Source organism: Rhincodon typus, chromosome 11 (assembly GCF_021869965.1).
Source record: "Rhincodon typus isolate 14 chromosome 11, sRhiTyp1.1, whole genome shotgun sequence".
Lineage (NCBI taxonomy): Eukaryota > Metazoa > Chordata > Chondrichthyes > Orectolobiformes > Rhincodontidae > Rhincodon > Rhincodon typus.
In genome coordinates this window covers 49,955,278-49,982,346 of record NC_063342.1, presented here as the reverse complement: position 1 = coordinate 49,982,346, position 27,069 = coordinate 49,955,278, and the positions used below count along the sequence as shown (strand labels likewise).

General features: G+C 40.1%; 1 protein-coding gene across 4 annotated transcripts in view; it reads right to left on the bottom strand.

Moving 5' to 3' along the window:
* Positions 1–27,069, bottom strand: part of LOC109910564 (zinc finger X-chromosomal protein-like) — a 44,318-nt gene that overhangs the window by 11,351 nt on the left and 5,898 nt on the right. For 3 of the 4 annotated variants that reach the window (XM_048603294.1, XM_020509777.2, XM_048603293.1), the window contains 6 exons: positions 20,896–20,979; positions 19,958–20,055; positions 6,832–7,407; positions 4,870–5,028; positions 3,671–3,814; positions 1,700–1,741 (listed from right to left, as the gene is read on the bottom strand). In XM_048603294.1, the coding sequence (XP_048459251.1) occupies positions 1,700–1,741; positions 3,671–3,814; positions 4,870–5,028; positions 6,832–7,407; positions 19,958–20,024 (988 nt within the window). In that variant the 5' untranslated portion in view covers positions 20,025–20,055; positions 20,896–20,979. Of the gene's footprint in view, positions 1–1,699; positions 1,742–3,670; positions 3,815–4,869; positions 5,029–6,831; positions 7,408–19,957; positions 20,056–20,895; positions 20,980–21,206; positions 21,384–27,069 lie in introns of all 4 variants that reach the window. The other variant, XM_048603292.1, reaches the window with a different exon arrangement.

Below are 27,069 nucleotides of genomic sequence, written 5' to 3'. Positions count from 1 at the left end.
CTGACTCCAGCATCTGCAGTTTTTACCATCTCATACATAAAAGGCGACAAAGTAGGCTAGATCTATCTTTCCTAGTTAGAAAAATGAGAGGTGATCTTATTAACATCACAGTATCAGATTAAGAAGTCAACATATAGCTCAGACATCAGGAGAAATTTATTCACTTTAATGGTTGTGAATCTCTGGACTTGTATACTCAAGAGAGTTGTGGGTATCCAGTCATTAAATATATACAAGACAAAGATCAACAACTTTTTGGTATGAACGGATATAAAGGCATAGGGGACAGTGAAGAAAGGTGGGGTTAAATCAGGAGATTAGCCATAATATTATTAAATGGTGGGCTAACTTGAAGATCTGAATGGCTTACTCATGTTCCTGCTTATTATGAAACCCTGACAGCATCATTCACGTAATGCTGATCTTAAGATTTGTACATCAATATTCGTCTTGGTCTTCAAAAAAATTTTAGGAATATATATGACGATGACTTCTATCAAAAAATTGCCCAGGTGGGTCTTAGTCACAAAAAGCAGGATTAATTTAACCTGACCGATTACTGCATTAATCGGCCAACTCCAGATTATTAAAGTTAATCAAAGGAACCACCAATTGTGACTTCTCAATAGAGCTCAGTTCATATTCCACCAGATAACATAACAGCTTTGATCCAAACATGGATGCAACAGCTAAATTCCACAGAAAAGTAGGTGCGCTGGAAGCATCAAGGAAGCATTAACTGAATATGGTACCAAGGAGCTGAAACCTGAATACACGGGGGGCAAAATGACAAACTACTTCAGTGAATAGTCTTGAACCAGTTTTTAATTTAGCAACCACGCCGAACAAGAGAAAGTCGATTTGTCTCTCTACAATCTTCAACTATGTTACCATTAACAAGTTTCTTCACTATCAACACTAGAACTTGAATGAAACCAATCTTTTTAGCACCATGCCTACAAGAGCAGGGCAGTGGATGAACATTTTGCTATAAACTTCTCACCTCCCGAGCCCTCAAAGCCTTTTAATCATCTAAAATGGCAAAGTCAGGGCACGAATGAATATTCAGTTGGTAGCACCACCACTTAAAAAGCTTAAAGCAATCAGGATGATGCAGTTCACCTGATTGGATTTCTATCACTTAGGAAGACAGCAAATTCATTTCTCCTTCAAATCATACCATATTTTGTATTTCAAAAAGGGATTGAAGCTTGGTATGAGTACTTAAAGTTCAGTTCACAACCATTTAAAAGTTATAACTGAAAACTTAATTAAATTGAAACAAATTTAGTTTGAAAGTTTACGATATTGTGTTCGGTCATGAGATGATTCCCTCCCTTAGGCCATGATTACGGTCAGTATCTATTCAATTCGAATTTTTCTTCAAATTTTTGTCTGTAACTACCACCATGGGGATCAACTGGCATTAAAATCATTTACTTGATTACATCAAACAAATACAGTGCAAGTATGTTGTGATATTGTCTTAAACCTCTTTCCTACAACCTGTTCAACCCACATGCATGTCCTGTGCTTCTAATGAATATGCACAGGGAATATAGTTTAGAATAGTTCCATAGACAGTTACTGCTTAAAATGAAGCAATGATTTGGGTAGTAAACTGCCTAATCAATATTCCAGTGCTATTTAAAATTAAAACTTTCAATTTTAGGATCTGTACAATAAAAGAGGCACTCACTTGTTTGAAGGTAGCAGTTCTCTTCTTGCTGTGTTGTATTCACTATGACATAAGCAAATGTAAATTATTGATCACTTGACTATAGGATATATATGCACAAGGGTGAATTTTTAAATTACTCAAAACAACAAAACTTTTACCCTAGTTTAATCAAAGAATACAGTGTATTATTATGGGACAAACACAGCAATCCAGAAGCCAATGTGTTAAAATCTCACCGTGGCAAATTATAAAAATTAATAAAATTGCTATTTCTGGCTCGCAAAATTACTGCAACTGATTACCAATACAAAACGTAACATGATTAGTTCCAAAATGACATTTCCTGGTAAGATCAATCGCTCATGAAGGTGACCTATATTTTCAGGATAACTAGGAAGGATTAATTTATGAGAGTTTGCTTAGGTGAGCCACATCCCAAGAATAAACAAATTAAATATTGACAAAACTAAGCAAATACAGCAGGGATAATAAATTATATAAAAAGGGGTTCCTGAAACAACAAAGTTTCATAACCATTTCAATACATCTTGAATTACCTCAAGAAACCCTAGAAAAACTGGAGTCAATAAGAATCAGCAGGAAAACTCCACAGGTTGGAGTCATACCTCGCACAAAAGATGATGTTGGTGCTTGTTGGAACCCTATCATCTCAGTGCTGCTACATCAATATGGGAGCTCCTCAGAATAGTGTCCTAGACACAAACATCTTCACCTGCTTCATCAATAACGTTCCTTCCATGATAAGGTCAGAAGTGGGAATGTTTACTGATGGCTGTACAATGTTTAGCACCATTTGCAGTCTTCAAACACATGCTCATATGCAAGAGATGGACAACATCAAGGCTTGGGCTCATAAGTGCCAAACAAATGCTAGACAAAGGCCATCTCCAACAAGTGAGAGTCTAACCATCTCCCCTTCATATTCAATGACGTTACCATTGCTGAATCTTCCACTGTTAAAATCTCAGGATTACCCTCGACCAAAATCTGAACTGGATTAACCATATAAATACTGTGGGTACAAGAACAGATTAGAGGCTAGGCTAGTAACTCAGTTCCTGACCTTCCAAAAGGCATCTGTCAGGTATCTGTCAGAAGTGTGATGGAAAATTCTCCAATTTCCTGGGTTTCTCTGGATGTTCCAACAACATCCAAGAACTTTGATGCTATCCAGGAAAGAGCAGCCCACGTGACTTGCATCCCAGTCACTATCGCCAGCAGTCACCTTATTCACCACGGCCATAGTAACAACTGTGTGACCATAAACAAGATGCACTCTAGTAATTCAATAAAGGCTTCTTCTACAACCATATCTGCAAACCTCTATCACCTAGAAGGGTTAACGGGTAGCAAATGGTTAGCAGCATCACTGCACGTAAATTCCAAGCCACATATCATCCTGACTTGGAACTACATTGCCATTCCCTCACTGTTACTGATCAAAATCTTGGAACTTCCTCCCTAATAGTACTGTGAATATACAATCCCCATTGTACATGGTAGCTCACAAAAACATTTTCAAGGGAATTTGTGGATGGACAATAAATACTGGACCAGCAAGCAATTCCCACATCGTATGAGAAAATTTTAAGAAAAGTTATATACTTATTTCCCTAGTGTATTTTCTTTAAACATGTTCGTTGTTGTAGTGTTTAACCTAGTTAGTTGCATTCCTGTTGTTTTTACAAAAACAAAGACAACATTAAACCTGTACTAATTCATATAATGATTGCCACACAGCACCGAAATAAGTTTTGTTTTAAACCACAATTTCCCTGCAATTTAACATTAAAATTCCCATTGAGGTCTGGGGAAAAAAGTAACTCTCTTTTGAATCATCAAAATGCCTTTGTGAAATTATTACTTAAAACTTTAGCTACGTGTTGTAGTTTAGAATTGTTGTAGAATGTACATTTTAGTTTAGCTCAATGCAAAGAGTAATGTTAGTAATTTGTACTGGCTACTTACTTATGTCCTCATCCTCCTGGCTGGGATCATTAACAGTCATGTAAACCATCTTCTCTCGTGATATTCTGCCTACAGTGCTCTGATCCAGTAATCCAACTGCATGATCATTATCAGGTTCACTTTCACCAATATCCACAGTTCCACCTTAAAATTGCAGAACAAAAAAGTTAACAGCGTTTCAACACTAAAATATCCATCAAATCCAACAATTCCTACCGTTCTAATTTTCTCCACATTCAGCACATTTTCTCAGCTTATAAAGGCTCATTATTTTCTTATTGCTGCAATATGTTTCTCAGACTCAAAGCAAGTGGAATTTCACAAAGTGACTGTCGTGTTACAGAACACGATGTAAGGTTGCAGACTTTCGGAGTCTGATAATGCAGATACTGTTGTGTAGACAAAAAGACACTACTGAGAACATGCTTCCAAAGGAACAACTTTATTCATTCAGGGGATGAGGGCATCTCTGGCTAGGCAGCATTTATTACCCATCGAGTCAACCACATGGCTATGGGTCTGGAGTCACATGTAGGCCAGACCACGTAAGGATAGCAGTTTCCTTCTCTAAAAGGACATTCATGATTCCAGATATTTTATTGAATTCAAATTCCACCATCTGCCATGGCAGGATTCGAACCCAGGTCCCCAGAACATTATCTGGGTTTCTGGATTGACAGTCCAGTGATAATACCACTAGGCCATTGCCTCCCTCAACAGAAGTGAACATACAAGAACAAGGGCAAGTAGGGCAGGCCAAAAGCTAAATTTTAAGAAATTTACATTCTTGTAGATCCCTTACTTTTCTATTTTCTTGACAGCAAGCTTGAATTTGAGTATAACATTCCAAAGGGAAATAAGAGTAGTAGTAGATTTGGTGCCTCTAACAATCCAAGTTCTGCACAGACACCATAAAACTACTACTATATGCAAAAATATTGTAAGAAAGCACGTAAAACACATATATTGGATTCTCTTTCAATAATTGATATTTTTTAGTTACCTCACACAAGGCAAGACCAAAACCATTACACAAAAGCCAAGAAATTAGTTTGGCTAACAATTTTGCCAAAAAAGTGACCTAGTTTAACCACAAAATATGGTCATAACTCTTTCTCCCTCCCAACTGTTTATTAGTTTTTAAGTAATCCATTGAAAAAAAAAATGCTTAAGTGGCAATATTACACCTAATTACTCACCCAAATCATCATCTCCATCATCTGCTTTGAAAATGTAAACTTTAATGACTTCAGAACAAGCACCATCTGCTTTTAAACGATCGCCCTGTGCCGACAGGCCACTTTCAATTTTTAGTTCACTATTTCCTTCATGTCCAATCTTTCCTCCATCATCATCCACTTTTAAAAAAAGTGTACAATTTACTATTAATTGTATCACATTACCTAGCAAAAAAAATACTTTGACGTGCTTCTTGCAAACCATTTAGTTTTCTATGAAAACATACCTTTCAATTATTAGACTCCTTTGAGTTATCTTAGCAAAGTTTTCTACTAAAAATTTATACACAGAACAGAATTATAACATATGTGGAAAAACAAAGTCGAAGTTATCTGTTACCATGTAAATTTTGCTAGATGAAACTACTATTTAATTAGCAAAACTGAAATTACTACACCGTCTTAAATGCTGCAGTTAAAACAAAGTTGAAAATACACAGCAAGATTTAAGTTCTGGAGACTGAAACAGAATAATCAGGAAACATTAAAACAACTCTCTACCCAAGGTAATTGAGAACTAGACTTCTCCAAGGGCTGAGAAATGATATGGCAACTGTTAGCCTGTGCTATGAACTATAACCAGATACAGAGTGAATCTATGAAGATGTTTTCCCAATAACTCAACCATACACATTACGTACTCCGGCGTGATTTTCTTTAAGCCGGTTTACATGAACCTGTTCAAGATGCAAGAGAATACTGAATAGATTTTAAAAAAAACTAATCTTCAGGCTGCATGACTCAGTTGGAAAATGCACGCATGATTAAACTGCTAAGACAAAAGGACATAAAAAGTGATAGCTATGGAAATTAACAAGAATAGTTGAAACAGAATGAAAAATACACAAAATTTAAGCAATATTCAAGTACCTATTCAAGAATTTTGGGCCTTAACATCTACATCAGGATTTTAAAAATACATAGTTGACTGATCTCAGAATGATTCTTGCAAAGGAACAACAGGTAAAAATTTGAAGGAAAACAAGAGACAGCAAGAGTCTGAGAAAATGAAAGAACAGATCAGGCAACATTTTTAACAAGAGCTGATTTCTCACACTCTTTACATGTCTTGATAAAGAATGCTAATCCTTAAGTAAATGAATAAAAATGAATACAGAACTGGACAATTTAAAATGAAACTATTCATTTTGATAACAAGCTTAGGGGCTTGTGTTATAAAATTAAGCTTTGATCTCCTCCTGATATTCTTCAGGTTGTCACTCATTGTCCAGCCTCCCACGTTAAAAAAAAGGTCAGAGTTAAGTCCGTCAAGTACAAGTAGTACCTCTGAAATCATGTCCCAGCAGAAGTCACTACCTTTAAAAGAATGTCAAGAAATCAAAAACTATATAAAGAGTCATTTAAGGAGCTCCAGCATAGCTCAATAAAGTTTGTTTAAATAGGCGAGCCCCACTACAGGATTTGAACCTACAATCTTCTCGTCCATACTTTAGTGGGAATACTGAACCAAGGATACACCAATTGTTGTTAACATCAAAAGGCAATTGAATTGAATTTTAGGATTTTTAAAAAAAAATTGAAGGTGTAAACAATGAAACCGTTTTACTTAATACAAGCGCTATTAAAAAAATCATTAGGACGGAGTGGTAGGTCAAAGAACCAACGCAAAAAAAAATTGTAGCAATATTTGCACACCTGCAACACAGTTTGATTTTGGAGGCAGAAGCCACAGTAGCTTAGTCAGGACTTCTATAATTATAAACTAAAACTCACTGCAATAAATTCAATTTATTCCCCCAGCATTTCAGTCACAAATTACAAGTGTTTCAGCCTCTATGTCTCCAATACAATATATAATAATACACTGAACAATTCATTCAGCTACTTTTCAGGGATAAACAGATAAAGTCCATTAGTATTTCATCTTTCATGTGCCAAAGGCCTACCTCTCTCGTCACTTACAGGAAATCATTAAATAATCCTCACTGGCATCTTTATTTCCTCCTGGAGTCTCAATGGTGACTGGAACGGTCTCCTGATTCTGAACATGTAAACTATGTGTGTCTATCTCAGTCTCTGTAGCAGGGTCTGTCACTAGAACTTCTTCAACGTCAGGTGACAAGGCGTCTGTGACTATTTCAGCTTCTGTGACAGCAACATCCTCAACAGTCGCCATGTCAGACACATCTTCACTTGTCAGGACATGTTCTGAAACACAAATGGTCTCTGAGTTAATGTCAGAAGCCAAAACATCTTCAGGGACTGTACTCAAGGTCTCCTCTGTGGCAACATCTGTGTCCAGTACTTGTTCAGGAACAATAATGGTTTCTGGCTCCTCAATTATTTCAGGGCAGTGAACATCTTCAGCAACAATATCTTCAGCGACAACATCTTCAATTACATCCTGTATTACAACAGAGTCTGTATCATCAGAGACAAAGTGGGAACCAGAATTGATAGCAGAATCGACAAAGACAGTCTCTTGAACTTCTACAAGAATATGATGTCCATCAATGTGTTCCGAAGTCACTTCTTGAGCTAGAAAAAAAGGTAAATGTTTACTTTCACAACATTATATTGACGTGGGAAACAAGTACAATAAAAAAATTCAGTTTGTTCAGTTGACTTCTCAACATTTACTCACAGACTGTTCTATACCCAATAAAACTAACAGCTAAAAGAAGTTATCAATTGCTATTACTATTGGCTATCATAGATTTTTCATAATCATCTTTTATTTTCACAGCATTGTTTGAGACTAGGAATACATTTATTTCCCTCTGGCATAGAATTCATGATAATCTGTTGCAGTATCCTTGACGGCACTAATTTTACAGCACTTTTTACATTATTAAAATGTTTCAGGAAGTGATCGTTGAGGAGTAGCAATCAGAAATACAGAACACAGTTAGATCTCAGTAATTCATACAACAAATGCCATCTTGGTAAAGGTCCTCAAAGATACTGCTAAACTGTCACTGTCATTTTTTTCATTAATAAAACGCCCTATAAATATCTGTCATATGAAATGTAAGTATTTTGATCTTAAACCTAAGTACAAAATTAAATAGCATACTATTGATGCAGTTTCTGGATCCAAAACCTGCAAGTATATTTTCTTAATTTCTACAACTTTCAAAACAATGAAATAAAATCCATAATACATTTACCTTAATTTCTCATATCAAAAATCCTAAAATTTGCATTTGAATACAACACTGAAACACACCAGGGTGACTTGAAGTTGGATAGTAGATATGCACACATTAATGTTGACAAACATATTAATACACAAGAATACTCTAAACTGTGCAAGTGATTCAGTTGTAATAAAAAGACAAAAAAGTTATAAGCTATCTTGTCAACATCTGAAATTTTGTAGGATATCTACTACATATTCCCACTTCTATTCTATTACAAGCTTATTTAAGTCAACCAAAGCAAAACAAAGGTTTAGACTTGGAGATACAAGGAAATTTCTGCAACTTTTTACTGATTGGATCATTTAAAACTGACAAACAATCAAAATGGGCTGTAAACAAAAACTGACACATTAGAATCTTTAAAATATAAAAGTATTTTTTTATTGACCTAACACAAGAGTAATTACCTTCCCACCTGGAACACAATACAAATACAAAAAAATGATCAACTTTACATTTTTTTAAGCTTAGGTCTCCGATAAAGTAATTCTGAAATCAATAAGGATTGATGTGATAAGTTAACAAAATAATACTTAAAAGTATCTCCAAAGACGAAACCAATATTTCCTCTTAAGCAAGGTCTCTGATCAATTTACTTTGTAAAATTAGCATAATTATAAAGAGATTACATAGTTCATCACTAACTTATTTTTAATAGGATAGGTCTTTTCGCAATCCCCAAATGTTCTGAATACTAGACAATTGGGTGGAAACTGATCAGAAGAATGCAAACTGTACCCTTCAAACTAAATGCTTCCATGCACAATGGAAACAATGTGCTAAATCTTAATTATTTTTCATACCCGTGTAGCACGTTAATAGATTGATACTTTCTGGTTTTTGGTGTACTCTGTGTGCAACTTATAGGAGACATTAATATGAATTTTGTGGTCAGCAGGGATGCAAAGGTGCTTACTGCTAACCTCAAAGAAAATCCTGCTGAGAGCTCATGATCTGTGGCCCCGCAATTGATTGTACAATTCCTTAATGGGGATTTCCAGCTTGGAGGTGCAGTGTTACTATCCAAGTAGTTAAATCATAGAGATATACAGAACAGAAACAGATCTTCTGGTCCAACTCATCCATAAATCTACTCCTATTTTCCAGCATTTGGCCCATATCCATCTAAACCCTTCCTACTTCTATACCCATCCAGATGCCTTTTAAATGTTATAATTGTACCAGCTTCCACCACTTCATCTGGCAGCTCGTTCCATACATGCACCACTCTCTGCTTGAAAAAGATGCCCCTTAGATCCCTTTTAAACTTGTCCCCTCTCACCTTAAACCTGTGCCCTCTAGCTTTGGACTCCCCCACCCGAGGGAAAAGTCCTTGCCTCTTTACCCTATCCATGTCCCTCATGATTTTATAAACCTCTAAGGTCACCCCTCAGCCTCCAACACTCAAGGGAAAATAGCCCTAGCATATTCATCCTCTCCCTATAGCTCAAACCTGGCAACATCCTTGTAAATCTTTTTTGAACCCTTTCAAGTTTCACATCATCTTTCCTATGGCAGGGAGACCAGAACTGCATACAGTATTCCAATAGTGGCGTAACCAATGTCCTACACAGCCACATGACCTCCCAACTCCTATACTCAATGCACCGACCAATAAAGGCAAGCATACCAAATGCCTTCTTCACTAACTTATCTATCTGTGACTCCACTTTCAAGGAACTATGAATCTGCACTCCAAGGTCTCTTTGTTTAGCAACCCTCCCCAGGACCTTACCATTATGTGTACAAGTCCAGCACTCATTCGCCTTTCCAAAATGCAGCACCTCACATTTATCTAAATTAAACTCCATCTGCCACTCCTAGGCCCACTGGCCCATCTGATCAAGATCCTGTTGAACTCTGAGGTAACCTTCTTCGCTGTCTACCACACCTCCAATTTTGGTGTCATCTGCAAACTTACTCACCACACCTCCTTTGTTCACATCCAAATCATTTATATAAATAACGAAAAGCAGTGGACCCAGCACTGATCCTTGTGGCAAACTGCTGGTCACAGGTCTCCAGTCTGAAAAGCAACTCTCCATCACCACCCTTTGTCTTCTACCTTCGAGCCAGTTCTGTATCCAAATAGCTAGTTCTCCCTCTATGCCATGTGGTCTAACCTTGCTAACCAGTCTTTGAATGCCTTACTGAAGTCCATATAAATCACAAGCCACTGCTCTGCTCTCATCAATCCTCTTTATTACTTCTTCAAAAAACTTGATCAAGTCTGTGAGACACTATTTCCTGTGCACAAAGCCATTTTGACTATCCCTAATCAGTATCTGCCTTTCCAAATACATAAAAATGCTGTCCCTTACCACCGTTCTTAAGTAGTAGCATCACATTAGCCAACCTTCAGTCTTCCAGCACCTCACCTGTGGCTATCAATGATAGAAATATCTCAGCAACAGGTTCAACAATCACTTTCCGAGCTTCCCGAAGAGTTCTAAGGTATGCTTGATCAGGTCCCAGGGATTTACCCACCTTTATGCATTTTAAGATATCCAGTACCACCTCCTGTGTAATGTGGACATTTTAAGAGGTCACTATTTATTTCCACACGTTCTCTATCTTCCATATTCTTGTCGTAGCAAACGATGATGCAAAATATTCATTTAGTATCTCCCCCATCTCCTGCGGTTCCACACATAAATATCAGCAAGGCCACCTAAGGGGCCCTATTCTCTCCCTAGTTACCCTTTAGTCCTTAATGTATTTGTAGAATCTCTTTGGATTCTCCATAACCCTATTTGCCCAGCTATCTCATGTCCTCTTTTTGTCCTCCCGATTTCCCTCTTAAGTATACTTCTACTGCCTTTATAGTCTTCTAGGGAATCACTCGATTTCTGCGGTCTATACGTGACATATGCTTCCTTCATATGCTTGACCAAAACCTCAATTTCTCTAGTGATCCAGCATTCCCGACAGCTACCTGCCTTGCCTTTCACATTAACAGGAGACTCTTGTTATCTCATTTTTGAAGGCTTCCCATTTTCTAGCTGTCCCTTTACCTGCAAAAATCTGCCCCCAATCAATTTTTGAACATTCTTGCCTAATACCGTCAAAATTGGCCTTCCTCCAACTTAGAACTTTCACTTTTAGATCCAGTCTATCCTTTTCCGTCATTATTTTAAAACTAATAGAATTATGGTCACTGGCCCCAAAGTGCTCCCCCACAGACACCTCAGTCACCTGCCCTGCCTTATTTCCCAAGAGTACTAGTAGGTTCAAAACTCCACCTACTGAATCAGAAAATTTTCTTGTACAGACTTAAATTCCTCTTCATCCAAGCCCTTAACACTATGGCAGTCCCAGTCTATGTTTGGAAAGTTAAAATTCCCTACCATAACCACCCTATTCTTTTTACAGATAACTGACATCTCCTTACAAAATTTGTTTCTCAATTTACTGCTGACTATTGGGGGATCCACAGTATAATCCCAATGAGGTGATCATCCCATTCTTATTTCTCAGTTCCACCCAAAGAACTTCCCTGGACGTATTCCCAGGAATATCCTCCCTAAATACAGCCGTAATGTTATCCCTGATCAAAAATGCCACACCCCTCCTCTCTTGTTTCCCCACCCACCCCCTTCAATCCTTCCTATAGCATCTCTACCCTGGAACATTAAGCTATCAGTCCAAGAACCAGAGGAATCCGTATCAGGATTTTTGATGAGGTTTAGAGGACTGGCAGAGGCATGTGATTTTGGGTTAAACCTGAATGAGATGCTGAGAAACTGCGTGGTATGTGGGATTAACGACTTAACCATACAAAACTGTCTACTATCTGAAGCCCAACTTCAAACTGGGACTACAACTGGCTCTGTCATTAGAAAATGCAGCAAGTGGAGCATGGGAGCATAGGGCATCCCAATGGAAGTGGATTCCTTCGCCTGTCCAACTTAGCTTGGGGAAAACCACTTGAGTGTAGCCAAATGCATAGCCTCAAGCAGGGCATATCCTCAGCCCTCAGCACAGGGACCTCAGGTCAGCCCACAGCAAAACCCCAAAACAAAGCCGAGCCTCGGCCAAACGGCTAAAATATTCCTCAGGATCCAGACCAGCAAGCCATTGTAGTTGCTGCCGATATGCAAACTCGAGACAGCAAAGGAATCCTACGAGACCTGACCTGAGTAAGAAAACTCATAGGCTAGTACCTAGGAGAACGCAAAGTCCACCTACATGTGGTTTGGAGCAATTAAATTGGTTCTGATTTGGATGTTGCTAAGCAATCAAAATAAATGCATGGTTAAACGATCACCCAGTTCCAGTGGTGGTCAATACTTGCACAGCCGGTAAACCAGTCTTCAACAAGATTCGCTCTGGACTCCAACTCTTAAGTTTGTGCTCAAGACCTCGGCCAGACTGAGAACATATACTGGGGAACGGTCACAGATTAGAGGTATAACTTCAGTTCCAATCTCTGATGAGAAGCATTTGCTGCAGTTATCACTGATTGTAGTAAAGGGCTCGGGCCCAAGCTTGATGGGGCAGAATTGGTTGAGGAAGATACACCTTGATTAGTAAATGGCTGCCTTAGTGAAGTCCTAATTAATTACCCAGAGGTTTTTCGGGAAAGTCTAGGACTATCGAAGGGGCCAAGGCCACTTTACATGTTGACCAGGAAGCAATTTCATGATACTACAAGGCCCGTCCAGTGCCATTTGCCTTGCATGCAAAAGTACAGACAGCAATCAGAAGGTTGAAAGGTGAAGGAATCAAACTGGTACAGTCTGCAGAACGGGCAGCAAAGGTTGTACTGATTGTGAAGCCTGATGGGTCGGTTTGCCTTTGTGGGAATTTTAAGCAACGGTAAACTGGGCTTTTGGGGGGCGGGGGGGGGGGGGGGGGGGGGGGGGAGGGCAGAGTGGGGAGCAGCTGTCCTTCATGAAGCTGGACATGAGTCAGACATACCTGTGATTGTGACTACATGGAGTCCCAGACATATGCCACAATTAATACCCATAAGGGTTTGTACCAATGTTTGTACCAACACTGCCATTTGGGGTATCATCAGTGTGCGAACTTTTCTGGCGGATGATGGAGAACCAGGTTGCCAATTATCTGGATGACTTGCTAATAACCAGGAAAACCAATAAAGAGCACTCAGAAGAACTTGGACATAGTCGTTGGACATTCCTTCCAGGTGGGCGCATGCCTTAGAAGGGAAAAATGTGTGTTCCAGGCATCCCAAGTGACTTACTTAGGCTACGGAGTTAACAAGACTGGATTACACCCATTGGAAGATAAAGCGACGGCAATCAAAGGTGCCCTGGTTCCCATGTCGTACTGGAGCTTTGGTCTTTCCTTGGGTTGGTAAATTATTACAGAAAATCCATACTTTACCAGGTGTAAGGGGGCCAGGTTTTGAAAAAGGGTCAGCCTAAAGAAATGGTCACGTAGCAAAGAAGTAGGCTTTAGAAGAAGAGTAAAAGCAGGTATCACAATGGGTGTTGGCCCATTATGATTCCAATCGAGATGTTGTGCTGACATGTGACCCCTTCCCATACGGTATTGGCATAGAGTTGGGTCACCGGTGGCCCCGATTGCGTATGCTTCCGAGACCACAGCTGATGCAGAACACAAATATGCAGATAGAGAAGGAATGTTTTTCAGTCGTCTTTAATGTGACAAAGTTCCACCAATACCTTTACAAGCATAACTTTGTAATAGTAACAGACCACAAATTCCTGCTAGGGATACTTAAAGAAGTCAAGGCCATGCTGTCTATAGGTTCTGGTCGAATTCAGTGGTGGGCCCTTATTCTCTATGCATACAATTACAAGTTGGAACACCATCAGGGAGGGCAAATGACAAATGTGGATGTCCTGGGCCACCTCCCACTGACATACACACTACTGGTGATGCCTACCCTGGAAGAGTCCGTTCTCGTTTTAAACTGTCTGCACACCCTTCCAGTCACCGCTGATAATATCCGATTGTGGACACAAAAAGATCCCTTCCTGGTGACAGGGAAAACAAAAAGGCCATCACAAACAGAATTGAAACCATTACGGACCTGGCTGGACCAGGTCACAGTAGAGGACAGCACATTATTATTGGGACTAAGAGTGATTGCCCCTAGTAAAGGTCGCTGCCAGATACTGGCTGAACTCTTCTAGTGGTATCCAGGGGTTTCCAAAATGAAGATGGACTGGAGGCCTGTGACCAGCAGTCTGCCACAAGGATAGGTGCTAGATCCACTGCTTTTTGTTATTTATATAAATGATTTGGATGTAAATATAGGAGATATGCTCAGTAAGTTTGCAGATAATACCACAATTGGTGGTGTAATAGATAGCAAAGAAGGTTACCTCAGAGTACAACAGGACCTTGATTCGATGGGCAAATGGGTGAAGGAAAGATTAATCTAGATAAATGTGAGGCACAACATTTTGGTAGAGCAAAATCAGGGTACGACTTGTATGCTTAATGCTAAGGTCCTGGGGAGGGTTGCCAAACAAAGAGACCTTGGAGCGCAGGTCCATAGTTCCTTGAAAATGGAGTCACAAGTAGACAGGGTAGTGAAGTAGGAACTTGGTACACTTGCCTTTATTGGTCAGTGCATTGAGTATAGGAGTTGGGAGGTCAAGTTGCAGCTGTACAGGACATTAGTTAGGCCGCTATTGGAATAGCGTGTTCAACTCTGGAATCCCTGCCCTAGGAAAGATGTTGTGAAACTTGAAAGGGTTCAGAAAAGATTTATAAGGATGTTGCCAGAATTGGAGCTGTAGGAAGAGGCTGAATAGGTTGGGGCTATTTTTCCTGGAGCATTGGAGGCTGAAGGGGACCTTATAGAACTTTATAAAATCATGAGGGGTATGGGATATGGTGAATAGTCAAGGTCTTTTCCCTATGGTAGGGGTGTCCAAAACTAGAGAGCATCGGTGTGTGTGTGCGTGTGCGCACATGCGCGATAAGTCTGGATGGCTGTGGGTTTGGATGGCATTTGGAACGCCAAGACCAGCCACATGCTTCCTCTAAGCGAGGGAGGTAGTTTACTTCCAGGGACAAAGTTTGGTGTAGAAACCATGGAAATGGCCCCGCATGGGTACAAGGCAAGGTTAACACGAGGTTAGGTCCGATCACATACAAATTTGGGGTAGGTGAGGCAGCATTGGACAAATACATTGATCACATCAAAGCTGCTACCTTGCAAACAGGACAGGAGCAAAACATAATCAGCTCCTCAGATTAGGTAAAAAGACAGTCCGAAACCTTCGGCTCTTCCCCCTTCGTCTAACAAAGAGACCTCAGAGTCCGAGATGGACACAGCCGACGTCACAACCTTGATACTGTTACTTCCTAAAGAGAAGGAATTTCTTCCATGATGCTCCATTCACAAGAGACAGGGCCACAGTCTGGTATGCGCCACCCAAGTTCGACTCAGAGTTGGAGGAACCGAACTTGGGGCGAAAACATCCCAGGAAAAGCTATGAGGAAGAGAACAGGCCTACATCCCTGGATGTGGTGATGGGAGTGAGGCCAGGTGGATCCCACTGAATATGAGTTCCCTGAATGGGGCTGTTAACCTGGGCTATTCAGGGAGTCCTGGCTGACAGATATAAAGAGGAGTCTCAGGGATTGGCTCTGAGCTAGCTGGTCAGAGTCCACGCACTGAACACACGTAAATAAAGGATGACTTGGTAATGGGATACCGGCCTCTACGGAATTATTTCAGTTATGAAGAAACCAACTACTGTATTGTTTGTCCACAGTTTCTCAAATTGGTGACATACAGAGGTTCACAACTGGGAAACAGTTCTCGTAAATAATCACTCAATGCCAAGGTAGCACTCTTTGCTCCAATTTAATTACTCCACAAGAAATATTTTTCCTGATACAGTGGAAAAAAGTATGCTGTGTTTAATGTGGCAAGAATGGAGCTGGGCCAGATAGAAGGGAGCTAAGGATTGGTGAGAAAAAAAACAGTAGCTGAAAAATGAAGCATCAGTCAGGGTACATCTCTCTAATAGATCCCAAGATTACTTGATTGGAAAAAAAAAAATTAAGATGAAGAAAAAAAACTGTCCTTCTGATAGGTGTCAGGTAGAAAACACAATTAAGAACCAGGCTTCAGAAGGTTCAGAAGATAGCTGAAACACCAACTAAAAGGAAAGGGGATCTATGGAAAGAGATTGACAGCTAATATTCAAGGTAATCCCAAAGTGCTCCAAAGGCACATAAGTGATAAAATGGTAGTAAGGACGACAGACTGATTAGGAATTTAAAAAAAAAAGGATTTACACATGGAATCAGGGGCATAGCTGAGGTATTCAATGAATACATTGCATCCTACTTTACCAAGAAAACAGATGCTACCGAGGTGCTGGACACAGAGGAAGAAATTCATTCACTAAAGTTGGTCTTAGATAGACCGTCTGTTCTTAAGTGGAAACTGTGGAGGCATTGGTTATTCTCAAGTCTTCCTTAAATTCAGGAGTGATGTCAGAAGACTGGAGAATTACAAACATTATGTCCTTGTTTAAAAAGGGTTTAAGAGATAACTCCAGAAGTGACAGATCAATCAATTTAACTTCTGTGGAGGGGAACCTTCCAGAAACAGTAATTTGGGATAAATAAAGAGTCACAGAAATAAGTTTGGGTAAATTAAGAAAGCCCACCATGGGTCTTTTCAGGGAAGATCATGCTTTACTAACTTGCTGGAAATTTTTAAAATATGGGAGAGATGATTAATGGGACAAAGTTGTTGATATGGCATACATGGATTTCCAAAAGCTGTTTGATACCATACCGCACAACAGACTTGTGAAAAAATTTACAACTCATGGAATAAAAGCAGTAGCAACATAAACACAAAATTAGCTGAGTGATAGAAAGCAGACAGTAATAGTTTGGGTTTTTTTGGGCTGGAGGAAGGATTGTAGTGACGTTCACATGGGGTTGGTACTGGGACCTTGCTTTTCATGACATATATTAATGATAAAGACCTTGGTGTATAGGGCACAATTTCAAAATTTGCAAAGCATATAAAATTTGGTAACATTGTGAGCATGAGAAACAGTATAAAATAAACACTACACTGCACGGTGTGTAGGAGCAAACAGACCTGGGTGTATACACACAAAAGTCATTAACAGGCAGTTACAGATGTAATAATGTACAATGAGGTATGATGACTACCAGATCTCTTGTTTAAGAATCCTGCAGGAGATAATGATCACAACATGGTAGAATTTCAAATTCAGTCTGAGTAGGAGCAACTTGAGTCTCAAACCAGTGTCCTCAAATTATACATGAACAATTCCAATGCCATGATGATAGTATTGTCTAAAGCAGAGTGAAAGGGTCAGTGGATGAGCAGTGTAAGACATTTAAGCATGTATTCCATTCCAGCCAAAAAGAACTCAATAAGAAGGATGGACAACCCGTGATTAATAGTAGCAATCAAGGAGAGCAGCCAATCAAAATTGAAGCAAACAAAACAGCACTCTAGTAACAAAAACAAAGTTACTGGAAAAGCTCAGCAGGTCTGGCAGCACCTGTGAAGGAAAAAAACGTTTCAGTTCCAGTGACCCTTCCTCAGAACAGCAACTTTGTTTTTGTTCCTGATTTGCAGCATCCACAGTTCTTTCGGTTTTATTTAGCGACCTCTAGTGGTAGACCAAACAATTGGGAATTTGTTTTCAAAAAGAACCAGCAGCAGATGACTCAACAGTCGATAAAGGGGGAAAAAACCAATAATGAAAGGAAATTGACAAGAAATATCAAAACACAGCAAAAGCTTCTAAGTATATATATAAAACAAAAGTAGCTAAAGTGAATGTGGGACCCTTGGAGGATGCAACGGGGAAATTAGTTACAGATAACAGGGAGATAGCAGATAATTTGAACATTCAAACAATTTAAATGTTTTGCATCACTCTTCATAAACATCCCAAAGATAACAAATAATCAAGGTGCAAATGGGAAGAAATTGAATTGGACAGAAAACAGGTTTGCAGTTCAAAAGAAATTCATTGGTAGATTTCTGGGATGAAGTGGCTACGTTTAAAAAAACGAGGGATGACCTTAGAAAAAGATACAAGATTCTGAGGATAAATATCTGGAATTCTCTACCTCAGAGAATTGTGGAGGTGAGATTACCTAAAGTATTTAAAAAGAGGAGGTTGATAGATCTTTGAATTACCAGGAATTATGGGCTATGATGGAATGGCACAGAGGAGGAGTTGGGACCTGGAGATCAGCCATGGTCTAGATGAATGACAGACAGACAGACTTGAGGGACCAAATGGCCTACTCCTGCTCCTATTTCTTATGTTCTTAAAAGGTGGTAAGACTGGTGGAGAGCAGGTAACTAAGCATCCAGTACGCTAGGCTTTGTTTATAAGGGCAGAGAGTACAACAGCAAGGAGGTCATCCTGAACTTGTATAAGACACTAGTTAAACCTCAGCTGGAGTACTGTGTACAGTTCAGAGCACCACACCCAGTAAAGATATAAATGTACTGGGCTGAGTGCAGAAGGTGTACGTGAATGATTTCAGGGATGAACTCTGAAGATAGTTTGAAGAGTTTGTGACTATTTTCCTCAGATAGGAGAAGATAAAAGTGATAAAAGTGTTCAAAATTATGAGGGGTCTGGACAGAGTAGATTGGGAGAAACTGTTTCCACTTAGAATAGAATAGAGAAAGAGAAACACAGGTTTAAAGAGATTAATGAAAAAAGAAAATGTAATGTGAGAATCTGGAATGTATTACCTGGAGGTTTGGTGGAGGCAAGTTCAATCGAGGCATGAAAGAAGCCATTAAATTATTATTTTAACTGGAACAATATGCAGGGTTACAAGAAAAGGCAAGATTGGTACTAAATCATAATGTTTATTCAGAGGGCAAGTGCAGACATAACAGGGTGAATGCCCTCATTTTGCACTCTGACGATTTTGATCCCATGTCAACTCAACTGTTTCCATATTTATCATGGATTTCAGCTCTACGAAAATGACAAGCACTCACTTGTCAACAGTCTTCAATATTCTTCGCATGCAATGTAAAGTTTGTATAAAATGACAAACGAAGCCTGACAAAAGTTGAAATTACAGATAGATTTCTGGTGACAAAAATTAGCACACTGTGATTGAAATCTTATTCCAAGCATAGATATCCAAAGAATTGCCTATGATGTAGGAAATCAATTAAAGAAACAGCTAACTTTTCCTGTGCAGATTGCCTGATTTCTATTTTTTGCTTTTGAGAAGGAAAGAGATCTAGTTTGGCCCTTGTCTCATTTTTTTTTAAATGAGCAGGTGAACAAAGGTTTTGAAAATTGAAACTAACGTCAAGGAACTGAACCTTAAAGAAAACAAAGATCTTCACCACGTCTGGACAAACAAACTTAAATAAGAATTCCAACACGATAAACCATTTTTCCTACATGAAAAGGGTATTTTTCTTATTCCTGTGATTTTACATTATGGTTAGCATTGTTGCTGTCACTTTTAGTACATGCAACTGAACTGATCAGGAGTCGTCCTCAGTTTCCTATTAAAAATTTGGTTCTGCATATCCTTTAATAGGAATGCAGGACAATTGGTGAAGAGGAAATGAACAAGGTGTCAATTTTCAGGTTGAGACATTCTGAAATGCAAACTCTTAAGGTATATACTTTGACCGAAGACGAAGCAATGTGATAATTCATACGAAAGATGATCGAGAACAAGTCGCAATTATAACTGCAAATAACAAAAGGAACTGTCACTTGATCTGAAAAATGCATACCTGGACATGGACAGAATTATTTTCAAGATTTATGCATTTATGAGAGAAGCGCAGCAGTTATCTATGTCTAAATGGCGAAGATAATCTTGTCACAGAAAATGCAAATTATACCATTCATAAAACAAATTAGTGTTTGGATTACCTGTGTTATCAAAAATCACCTTGGGTTCCTGTTGCTGCAGTTCAAGCCTTCCTACATCTTCATCCATGGTCTACAAACTTCATTAATCACTGCTAAAACTGTTAAAGAACAAAAAATCTTTAAGGAGTCAGTTGTGACTTGCATACAATTATGATTAGTTTCTCACAACATCCTTCCACAGATAGAAGTTTACAATCATTGAAGATCAACCCCAAAGTTAGGACATATTTGACAACTCTGCCTTTAATTACCCACTGGGCTTTATTCATACTTTGAACCATATCATACAAAGCAGTGACAATGTTAATGCTAGTTTAATGCTATGGACTTGCCTGTAGGCAATTAAACAAAAAAACTATATATACATATTTCTTACCATCTTTACCAAATAATTAACTATTGCTGACCATAGAATATTAAAACCTATTGCTAGAACAGATTTATTCAGGCTCCACTGCATCTGAATTTGGCAGATTCCAAACACTGATGCAATGCATTTTTTTTTGCCTATGCTATTTTAATGACTGCGTACCAATCTATATTAGCTACACACTTAGCAAAATTTCCGTTGACCTTGTAATTCCATGGATCCCAATAATTTTTCACAATAATATCAGAGACATCAAAAGAAATAAAAGCCTTAAATAGGATAAAACTTGATGTTCACTTCGAAAAATTTCTGCAGTCAAATCCCCAAAGTCAACTCTATTTTTCGAGGAGAACAAGCAATGACGAGTCACTTTTTCAAACAGAGGAAAAACAAAAATGTTATTGAGGCAATATGTAAATGTTTAGCATTTTCCTGAACTAACCATTCAAACCAAACACCTTCAACCTGAAATTCACGCTGGATTATCTTAGAACTGCAAGCAATCTTGAGATTTCAGTTTCAAGTGATTTGTTTAGATGTACATCCCCTGGATACTTGAATTACCTACCATTAAAAACATTTTCTCAGTGTGTATAGAAGTAGATCACAGGCTGTGGCATTTAATCCAGGCACATCTAAATGAAGGAGTCACCTGTTAAAAGGAAATAAAGTTCAATTCAATTTTGCCATATACTTCCATCCTTCAAAATCTACGTATTTGGTATTCCCATGTAATAGATGTTTCGTTTGAGGGCAATGAAAGGCTGAAGTGGACATTCTTCACAACATTAGAGAGTAACATCCTGACATGAATCTTGATCAGATAGCAATCGCTTTACTCCTGAAAATACAATGGAACTGAAAAGATGTAGTACTTGCCTCCCATTGTTTCTGGAGTAATTGGAACCAGCTGGATCTTGTTGACTATGAGGTCCTTGATTGGGGTTGTTAACCTGGGCCAACCAGGAAACTCCTGGCTGACTAACATAACCAGAAGATTTAGAATCTCTTCAGTGCAGCGGACTGCCTCTGAGCTGATTGGCCACAGCCACCGTCCTGTGCACAAGTAAATAAAGACTTGGTGACGGGAAAAAAAATAGGACGTGTCTGAAGAACATTCGCTTACAGGAGTCATCTTGGAGCTGGGGTAAGTATTTCTAGCATCATGTCTTTATTAGGGAAGCTTCACTCATTTGATCCTGCTCTTGAAGACTGGGCCCAGTATGTGGAAAGAATGTGACTTTTTTTTAAACTGGGGAAATGACATTGGGACCGATGAAAAGCAACAAGTAATCTTTCTGACTGCTTGCAGACCTGCAGCATTTTCAGTTATAAGGGGCTTAACTTTCCCAGAGGCACCAGACACACAAACTTTGCAAGAGTTGACAGAATTGGTTAAGGAATACTATGACCCCAAACCTCCTCTAATTCGGAGATGCTATTGGTTTTATTCAGCTGTTAGAGGAGTCCATATTGGGATTTTTGACACATTTAAGATGCCTGGCAGAGACATGTGATTTTGGGTTAACGCTGAATGAGATGTTGAGACACTGTCTGGTGGGATTAATGATGTAACCATGCAGAAGTGCCTATTAGCTGAAGCCCAACTGGACTTCAACCAGGCACTACAACTGGCTTTGCCATTAGAAAATGCGGCAAGTACAGCATGGGAGCTACAGGGCATCCCAATGGAAGTGGACTGTCCAACTGAGCTTGGGGAACACCACTTGAATGTAGGCAAATGCAGAGCCTCACACAGGGCATATCTTGAGTAGGGGAACTCTAGGCCAGCCCACAGCAGAACCCCACAACAAAGCTGAGCCTCGGCCAAGTGACTAAAATGTTCTTCAGGATCTGGGCTGGCAAGCCATTATACTTACTGCTGGTTTGCAGACTTGAGACTATTCAGGAGCCGTAAAAAAGCTTGACTTGAGTAACAAAAACCCATAGGCCAGTACCCAGGACAGTGCACACCCTGGAAAGTCTCCCTACACATGGGATGGAATCATTGATTTGCTCAGCGATATCCAAATCACAATTGATGATAATTAATGTTTAGTTAAATGGTCACTCAACTCCTATGGCAGTAAATACCAGCGCAGCTGTATCTGTGGTTGCGGAATCTGTCTCCAATATGATTTGCTCGGGACTCCAACCTTTAAATTTGCGCCACACCTCAGCCAGACTGAGAGCATACACTGGGAAACTGTTGCAGATTAAGGGTATCAATTTGGTTCCAGTTGCCTGCGAGAAGCAGTTGATGCAGTTACCACTGATGGTAGTAAAAGGCTCGGGCCCAAGCCTATTGGGGCAGAATTGGTTGAGAAAGATTCACCTAGAGATTGGCTCAACGGTGTTATATTAGAAAATGGCTGCTTCAGTGAAATCCTAGAGAAATACCCAGGAGTATTTCAGGAAGGGCTTGGGACTATCAAAGGGGCTAAAGCCACTTTACATGTTGATCAAGCAGCAATTCCAAGATTTTACAAGGTCTGCCTAGTGTCATTTGCCTTGCGGGCAGAAGTAAGGGCGGAAATCAGGAGGGTGGAGAGCAAAGGAATCATCAAACCAGTCCAGTTTGCAGAATGGGCAGCACCAGTTGTACCGATTGTGAAGCCTGATGGCTCAGTTCACCTTTTGTGGGGATCTTAAGCAAATGGTAAACCACTTCTCATAGCTGGATATATACCCGATCCCTCACATAGAGGGCTTGTACACAAAGTTGGGGGGTGCTGTTCTTTACGAAGCTGGACAAGAGCCAAACCTACTGCAATTGCAACAGGATGAGGAGACCCAGAAGTTTGCTACAATTTATACCCATAAGGGTTTATACCCATATACAAGACTGCCATTTGGGATATCATCAGCCTGCATCCCTTTCCAATGGACCACGGAGAACATTTTACAAGGATTACCCCAGGTTGCCATTTATCTGGATGATGTACTACTAACAGGGAAGACCAATAAAAAGCACTTGGAGAACTTGGATATAGTGCTTAAATGTTTCTCCCAGGCAGGCATATGCCTTTAGAAGGGAAACCACGTGTATTCCAGGCATCCCAAGTGACTTACTTTGTTTATAGAATCAACAACAACGGATTACACCCATTGGAAGAGAAAGCAAGAGCGATCAAAGGTGCCCCAGCTCCCACATCTGTAATGGAGCTTAGCTCTTTCCTTAGGTTAGTGAATGATTACGGAAAATTCATACGTAACCTGGCTTCCATCTTAGCACCTTTACACCTGCTATCGAACAAGGGCCAGTCTTGGAAAATGGTCATGAAGCCAAGTAGCCTTTAAGGAAGTGGAAAAGCAGCTATTGTCATCCAATGTGTTGGCCCACTATGGTCTGAAATGAGAGGTAATGCTGACATATGATGCCTCCCCATATGGTATCAGGGTAGTGTTCACTCACCAGTGGCCCAAATGGAGAGGAACACTCAATAGCATATGCTTCCTGGACTTTGGCTGATGCCAAATGCAAATATGCCCAGATGGACAACGAAGGTGTGGCGGTCATCTTCAGTGTGAGGAAGCTCCACCGGTACCTTTTTATGGATGAGAATTTTTAATTGTAACAGACCACAAATCCCTGCTCGGGGTACTGAAGGAAGACAAGGTGGTGCCGCCCATAGTTTCCAGTAGAATTCCGCGTTGGACCCTCCTCAGTGTGTATAAGTTAGAACACGGTCCACGAAGCTAAGAAGCAAATGGAGATGCCCTGAGCTGCCTCAAACTTGCAGATAATCCACCAGTGGTGCCTTGTCTGGAAGAGCCTGTTTTGGTTTTAAAGTTCCTGGACACCCTTCCAGTCACCACTGACAATATTTGACTGTGGTCACAAAAAGGTGTCCTTGCAAAACTAATGTGGCTAGTGGTAATGGAGCAAAACAAAGGGCCATTACAACCAAGATTATAACCTTTCTGGATCTGGCGAGAGCAGATCACTGTAGAGGGCAGTAGATTGCAATGGGGAACAAGGGTGATTGTCCGGTGTAAAGGTTGCCATCAGATACTGGCTGAACTCCACCAGGGGTTTCCAAGGAGAAAATGCTAGCAAGAAGCTATATCTGGTGGCCAGGTTTGGACATTGATGTAGCTATATTGATGGGGCAGTGCCTAGAGTGTCAACAAGGACAAAAACTGCCACCAGCGGCACCCAACGTTAGTGGGAATTGTATTTATTCCACTCCTTCAACCCTTTGCCCTGGTTATTTAAGGTGTCACTACCTTCTACTTGAAGTCTGATGCAAAATATATATTCAACTTCTCCACATTTCTTGGTTCCCTGCTATGGTTTCCCTAGCTTAATTCTCTAGTAGGCCTATGTTCTCTTTAGCCACTCTCAATCTTTCTATATAGTTAAAGAAACCTTTTAATGTCCATTTTTATATTAATTGTTAGTCTACCCTCAATTTATTTTACTTTTTTTTTTTGAAAAAACCCTTTTAAAAGTTTATGAAATTTTCCAATCCTCTGGGTCATTAGTTTTTGACACATTGCATTTTTTCTTCAATTTAATACTATCCTTGACTTCCATGGGTAACAAGGCAAATTAATGGTTCTCTGCTTAAATGCACATGGGTGTTTGAAACAAAATAAGTGAATTAACGGCAAAAATAGTGAATATGATGTAGCCAATATGGAGATGTTTACAAGGAGATCAAATCTGGGAAATAAATATTCAGGGGGACATGACTCCGCGAAAGGACAAGCACGATGGGAAAGGTAGTGGGTAATTTTGCTAGTAAGAAATGAAATTTGTACAATAGCAAGAAATGATCTCAAGATGTTGAATTCACATGGATGGATGTAAGAAACAAAGGGAAGAAGATCTATAGGCATGCTAACAGTAGCTGTACTGTAAGACATGGAATAAATCAGAAAATAATGAGGGTATGTTTTAAAAAAAATACTTATTATTTATGGGTAACTTCAGTCTTCATCTCAATCAAATTGAAAAAGTTAGCCATGAGGAAGAATTCAGAGTGTATTTGGGACATTTTCCATTAACAGTGTATTATAGATCCAACCAGGATCTGGTTATTTTGGATTTCATAACATATAATAAGGCAGGTTTAATAACTGATCTCAAAGCAAAAGATCCCTGAGGAAACTGTGGCCACAATACAGTAGAATCTGGGATTCAGTTTGAGTGTGAGAAACCTGGGTCAGAAACAACAGTCAAACATAAATGAGTGCAAGGTTCAAGGCTCTTCGAATGATACCCCTGGATCCCCATACCTGCCTCACCTGCAAACACACCTTATAACTCTGATCACAGACTAAATTTGAATTACCTAGTCTATGGGGTGTTTCTAGAGCAGAGTGTCCAGGTTACTTTCTCCCTCCCAGATGTGACTTAAGTGCCTTCAGCTTGGATTCCAGCTCCCTAACTCAGATCTGAAATTCCTCAAACTGCAAACATTTACTATAGATCTGTTTGCCGTGGATCAAATTGGGATGTTCCTGCTGTGCAGTGGGATCTACTAGACATCACCTGTCTGCAATCAGCATGACATTTTTAAAAATTAATTAATCATTCTTAGTATCCTTGTTCTTCACATTTTTTTGTAGTTTTTTTATCCACCAGCATCAATCTTTTGTTTAACAAGCTATTTTTTAAGAAAAAGGGGGAAAAATGACTGCAGACTTAAACATAAATTGAAGATACTATCTCTACTTTAAAGACTAGAAATACTCAACAATCCTACTTGCTACGTTACCTGAGACAACAAGGTGCAGGGCTGGATGAACACAGCAGGCCAAGCAGCATCATAGGAGCAGAGAGGCTGACGTTTCGGGCGTAGACCCTTCATCAGAAAAGGGGGAGGGGAAGGGGGTTTTGAAATAAATAGGGAGAGAGTGGGAGGTGGATAGAAGAGGGATAGAGGAGAGGATAGGTGGAGAGGAAACAAACAGGTCGAAGAGGCGGGGATGGAGCCCCTAAACCCCACCTCTTCCTCCGTTACATTGATGGCTGTATCGGTGCCGCCTCATGCTCCCACGAGGAGCTCGAACAGTTCATACACTTCACTAACACCTTCCACCCCAACCTTAAGTTTACCTGGACCATCTCTAACACCTCTCTCCCCTTCCTGGACCTCTCTGTCTCCATATCGGGCAACCACCTAGAAACCGATATTCATTTCAAGCCCACCGACTCCCACAGCTACCTAGAATACTCCTCCTCCCACCCACCTTCCTGCAAAAATGCTATCCCCTATTCCCAATTCCTTCGCCTCCGCCGCATCTGCTCCCAGGATGAGGCATTCCACTCCCGTACATCTCAGTTGTCCTCGTTTTTCAAGGACCGTAACTTCCCCTCCTCGGTGGTCAAGAACGCCCTCAACCGTGTCTCCCACATCTCCCGCACCTCATCCCTCACACCCCGTCCACGCAATAAGAACCAAAAAAGAATCCCCCTCGTCCTCACGTACCACCCCACCAACCTCCGGATCCAACGCATCATCCTCCGACACTTCCGCCATCTGCAATCCGACCCCACCACCAAAGACATCTTTCCCTCCCCACCCTTATCTGCTTTCCGGAGGGACAACTCTCTCCGTGACTCCCTTGTCCGCTCCACACTCCCCTCCAGCTCCACCACACCCGGCACTTTTCCCTGCAACCGCAGGAAGTGCTACACCTGCCCCCATACCTCCTCCCTCACCCCCATCCCAGGCCCCAAGAAGACTTTCCACATCAAGCAGATGTTCACCTGCACATCTGCCAATGTGGT